The sequence below is a fragment of the Sinohyriopsis cumingii genome, chromosome 18, assembly GCF_028554795.1.
Source record: "Sinohyriopsis cumingii isolate HCF-2022 chromosome 18, ASM2855479v2, whole genome shotgun sequence".
NCBI classification, from domain to species: Eukaryota; Metazoa; Mollusca; class Bivalvia; order Unionida; family Unionidae; genus Sinohyriopsis; species Sinohyriopsis cumingii.
The window spans coordinates 79282100-79287174 of NC_142978.1; the positions used below are offsets into that span (position 1 = coordinate 79282100).

Below are 5075 nucleotides of genomic sequence, written 5' to 3' on the forward strand. Positions count from 1 at the left end.
TCGATCCCCAATGTGAATCTCCTTAATCATCATTACAGTAGATGCAAATTTACCGTTACTTTCAGCATGATCTGATGTGTAGGTGATACTTTATATTTAAATATAGGATATATTCATATATCTACTAGGCGTCAGTAAAAGACACAAAGCGTGTTGGATAGCATGTGTGCAATCTGAGGATAACAACTTCCCAAACAGTAACAGCATAGCTCCATTAGAGCTCTAACAATATTATAATGAGCTGTCAGTATTATAATCATTCCCGTATTAAAGTCAACCAGTTCTAACACTTTTTCCCTAGAGACAGATCCCGCCCCTTAATGTTAAATTCCCTTTTGAGGTTTTATCGTCTGCCACATGTTAAATTCCCGTTATATTCCTAATAGTAACAGTTATAAAGCTTAAAAATTAGATGATGTTAATTACTATTTCACCCCTTTCCCCATATATAACTACTCTCCCTCGCAGCATAATTTTCTGTACATTAGTTCATTACGTTTGGTTTCCGGCAAATTTTAAAGGTTCAAAATACAGTGTATAACATACCAATATACAATAAGTAATACTCAGTTGTAGTTGTTTATTCACAAATAACCATCGATATAAAAATGACATGTATACAATCTCTATCTTTCTCAACACCTTTATGTTCTTCTCACCCACAATCATAATTTGTATAGTAAAAGAGGAAATTGAATATTTCTTGCAACATGTGGTTCTTCAAATTTCTTGGACGCGTTTCGTATCATCTACCTTTTCCGTTGAAATTATCAATGACTCTTGTGCATTTGACTCAGTTTCTGGGATACTGTTGCTTGTAGAGTCGTGAAAACATATGTATTTATGCATCCTGTTAAGAACTGTAAGTCTTAACGGACAACGAAGCTGTTATTTATTGATATCCATATAGACACCGGCTTTCACAATGCAATAATACAAATTTAACAGGACAACATGTTTTCATATCTTTCACAGAAACTATCTTTCAACTTCTTAAAAAACCATAAACAACTTTCAAAGACACACTTTGCATAATTATAATTTAATGCATTTTGCCGACTTCATAATAATATCTGCCTTCAGAACGCGAATGGGTGGGTGGGTGTTACATCCGTAAATGTATTTCCAATGGTCAGCTGAAATTTCCTGGTAATGAGACCGGCTCAATCGATATAATAATTGAGCCTATAATGACAGTGGTCTCGAGATCGAAACCCAAGGGAGATATTTTTGTTCTTTGTGATTTCCTTTTCAGTATTTCAGAATCAGTTTGAATAGTTAAAGTTTCGAACACAAATCACGTACGGTTTTCGGCAAATTGTTTGCTTTTTATAATTAAAAATAAATAATAAAACAATTATTGAAATATGGCGTCATTAAGCTTTTGGTCCGATAATACAGTACATGATGTCCGACAAACTGTCACGTGGAGATATGGGTCACTTTCTTAGAAACCACCAAGCACTTTTTCGTTTAAAGTACGGCTTGCCATAGAGTCTCTGAATAGCGTTTTCGTCATCCCAATTTAACATCAGATTTGAGGAGTAAGAATAGGTGGGAGCCATTAGAGAGCCACGGATATTGGAGTGTTCCAATCCTAGGGCATGGCCAAATTCATGTGCTGCGACGATGTAGAGTTCTGTGCCTGCCTTCTCAGCCTTAGCACCCAGCAACCATGTCTCCTGGTCATCAAAATGGATTTCGCCGGCTGTTGGGAAGTACGCATGCGCTAACGTACCCCCTGGAAATAAACCAAAATAGAAGCTATTAGAAATATTGGTTTACTGAACAAAGCCACAGAATATAGTTGATATACTACGGTCCAATTCAATGGATAACAGGCATACGTTTTAAACATAGAATTTTAAGTGTATAATAAAGCAAGGCGAGAGAGAGAGCTGTTGCCTCCCCCATTAAAATAAGCTGAATGCCAAACTAACCGAGCTTTTCGGACAGAAATTTTGATAGAGGTATAATGTTATGCCTTGCTATGCTTCAAATGCAGGAGCTTTCGGGGCTTTTCAATGGTACCCCACTTAGGGAGGTTACTCCCATAGACCTCTCGCCAACAAGTTTACACCCAGCCTAACCCTTACCTCCAAACGATACTAAACCATATTTCTGGACCTGCCCCTATGCATCATGGACAAAATCACACCTCATAATATATCCAAAGATATTTAGTTTGTTATTGAGAAACGTGCATAAGAATAAGAATATATATTTTTATCTTCGTAAACATCCACCAATTCATCCATCCATCCATCTACATACAATGATTTTTAACACATATACAAAGTGAAAACAAAAATAATTCCTTTCACTTAAACGATGTAGTTTCTGAACTCTTTTGTAATAACATCTCATCTTCATTGAAATGAAGTCCACTCAAAGATTATGTTTATCGGTTCCTGGCTGATCAACTGTTAATGTGGCAATATTATTCTAGATACATTTTTTTCCAAAGATAAAGCTGTCTACACATACCAAAGGTCAACATGTCATAACAAATGAAAGGTGAAGATGTCTATACAACCAGAAGGTCAAATGTATATACAAACCAAAAACTAAATGTCTATTCAACCAGAAGTTCAGATGTCTATACAAACCAAATACCAAATGTCTATATAACCCACAAGTCAGATGTCTATACAAACCATATGTAAGGTCTCCATCTAAACCAATTGGATGGAAGTCTATACCAACCAAAAGTGAAGATGTCTATAGAACCCATAGTTCAGGTGTCTATACAATCCATATGTCAAATGTCTATCGAAACCATATGTAAGGTATCCATGCAAACCATAGATCAGATGTCTATACAAACCATATCCAAGGTATTCATACAAACCATAAATCAGATCTCTATACAAAGCAAAGGTCAGATGTATATACAAACCATAGAACAGATGTATATGCAAAACAAATTGACAAATGCAACTAAGAATATGAACACGCTTAGTATTAAACAATGTATGCGTTACGCATCCGGCTCGATGACTTACTTAAAACCTTGACCAAAGAAAGTAAGGAATAAAGGGAGACAAAATAGGTCCGGGGCACTTTCTAGAGAGAGAGAGAGAGAGAGAGAGAGAGTGGTAGGTGGTGGATAAAATATCCAGTGATTTGGGATGCACGAAGTACATGTATTGGTAGTGAGCAAGTCTTACCAGGGCCGTCAAATCGGCCATCATCTCCATGATACCCAGTAGCAAATTTAATGTTCATATCAGTTGTGCCTAGTTCCTGATATACAAAGCGAAGTGGTGTTTTTCTTGCCCAGAGGTTGAAAGCTCGATCCATTGCGTCCCTGAAATTTAAGTTAAACATAATGGCAAATCCTTTCCTAATATAGTGCCCTGAACATTTCCTGGTTCGATTTCATCGACACTCATGATATATTCACGAGTTCTTGCCTTTCAAATATTTGATACGTTTGCTTGCTTACACCGACTGACTTGTGTCAAAAATCAAATTATGCCAATCTGTACTCACGAACGTTCCACATACAGGTCTAAATATGACTTATTTAATGGTCGGGTTTGAATGTTAAAATTCATTGATCAAAACAAACATTTCATTGATATAAATGTCTAGCTCTCGATTCAAAATTTACTACAAACTTCCAGGTCTATTAGCTCTGAAGCAGTCGTAAGAAATGTACGAAGTTTAAATCACCGCCTTCTTTGCTTATGCAATGAATTGTGTACAATGTGTGTGTGTGTTCGTCCATGATCACAGAGAACGTTTAAGGGATGTTTATTTTCTTAAATTCAACGAATACTGAACCGACAAGTCACTGTACAAACATGCCCAAACAAGCAATGTTTTTTTCTCTGTTCATACTTTGATGAATTTAGAAATAAAATAAACAGACAATCCATTTACTTAAATTCGACAGCATAACTAGTTAAATAAACACATGATTTAATTACATCCTATTAATTAATCATATTTTGAATTTCATTGAAAAAGGCCCAATATATATACAGCATATCAGAAAAAGCTCGTCAGTTGACGTCAATTTACAACTCAGATCAGCTGGAAGATGTTACCTGGTAAAGTGTTTGATGTCAGTTTAATTTGTTTCATTATCCTTGTATCCTGTGAATTGGAATACACGGTTAATAAATGAGGAATTTGACACAAATCCCGCAGACATGACACGTTTTTGTACTGAATTGGGCATCCTATGACATGGAGAGACGGAAATGTGTATTTTCCACAAAATTCAAACGTGACAACAATACGCTATCACTCGGGACGACCTTCTTGGGCTGTAGAAATTAACTGTCGACTTGTAAAGGATGACAGAGTCTCACTATTTTGACACTTCTGAGTGGATGAACAGTCCTTGTTGTAACGTATTACTGAATTTTCATTACGGTGATCAATGACTTACATTATGCGACGAAGTTCAAATCCGTCGTTACTCACTGTTTGAATACTTGTTGCTCTGAGACAGTGTGCTGTAGCATTAGCAATGACATCTCATTAGTTTAACCAAAGGTCCACTATTTAGTTCATTATTAAAATCTTACGTAAGAAGTCTGAGTTTGAGTGATCATAGATTCTAAATATAGCCCTCATTCAGTATATAAAAAAGTAGTGCAGGTAGGCGTGGCTTAAATATAAATTTGGTTTCATACTGGTATCAACTAAACAATTCAAAAGGGCCTAAACATTCTGAACGCTGGAAATCGTAATGAGGAAAAAAGTCTTTATTTATTTTAAAATCAACACATCTGTATAACTATGTTTATCGCATAATGAGAAATACTGATTCTGTTTAACGAAGCCGCAGAACAGTGTTGTGTAATGGCTTTAGAATGCATTCGGATGCTTCTGTCATTTGCATGATGCTACGACTTCATTTGTAATGTCGTGTGGAATTATATGTTACATATTTAAACATTATTATACATCTAAAATGTTAATCCAATGAAATTATTAGACTGATACCACGTGACAAAACACGATAAATCCGTGTTTTGCAAGTACGTTATCTGACACTTGTACAGAACTAACAAAAAAGATGTTCAAACCTGTTTTGGAGTCAAGGAAATTAGCGATTC

General features: G+C 35.7%; 1 protein-coding gene across 1 annotated transcript; it reads right to left on the reverse strand.

Annotated features, from left to right (window-relative positions):
- Positions 1 to 1083: 1083 nt before the first annotated feature.
- On the reverse strand, positions 1084 to 4553 carry LOC149777135 (stromelysin-3-like). Its single transcript, XM_089942761.1, has 3 exons — positions 4056 to 4553; positions 3171 to 3310; positions 1084 to 1741 (listed from the first exon to the last, which is right to left on the reverse strand). Exons 2-3 carry the CDS (start codon positions 3301 to 3303, stop codon positions 1440 to 1442), a joined length of 435 nt encoding a protein of 144 aa, XP_089798887.1. The 5' UTR covers positions 3304 to 3310; positions 4056 to 4553; the 3' UTR covers positions 1084 to 1439.
- Between the last annotated feature and the right edge of the window lie 522 nt (positions 4554 to 5075).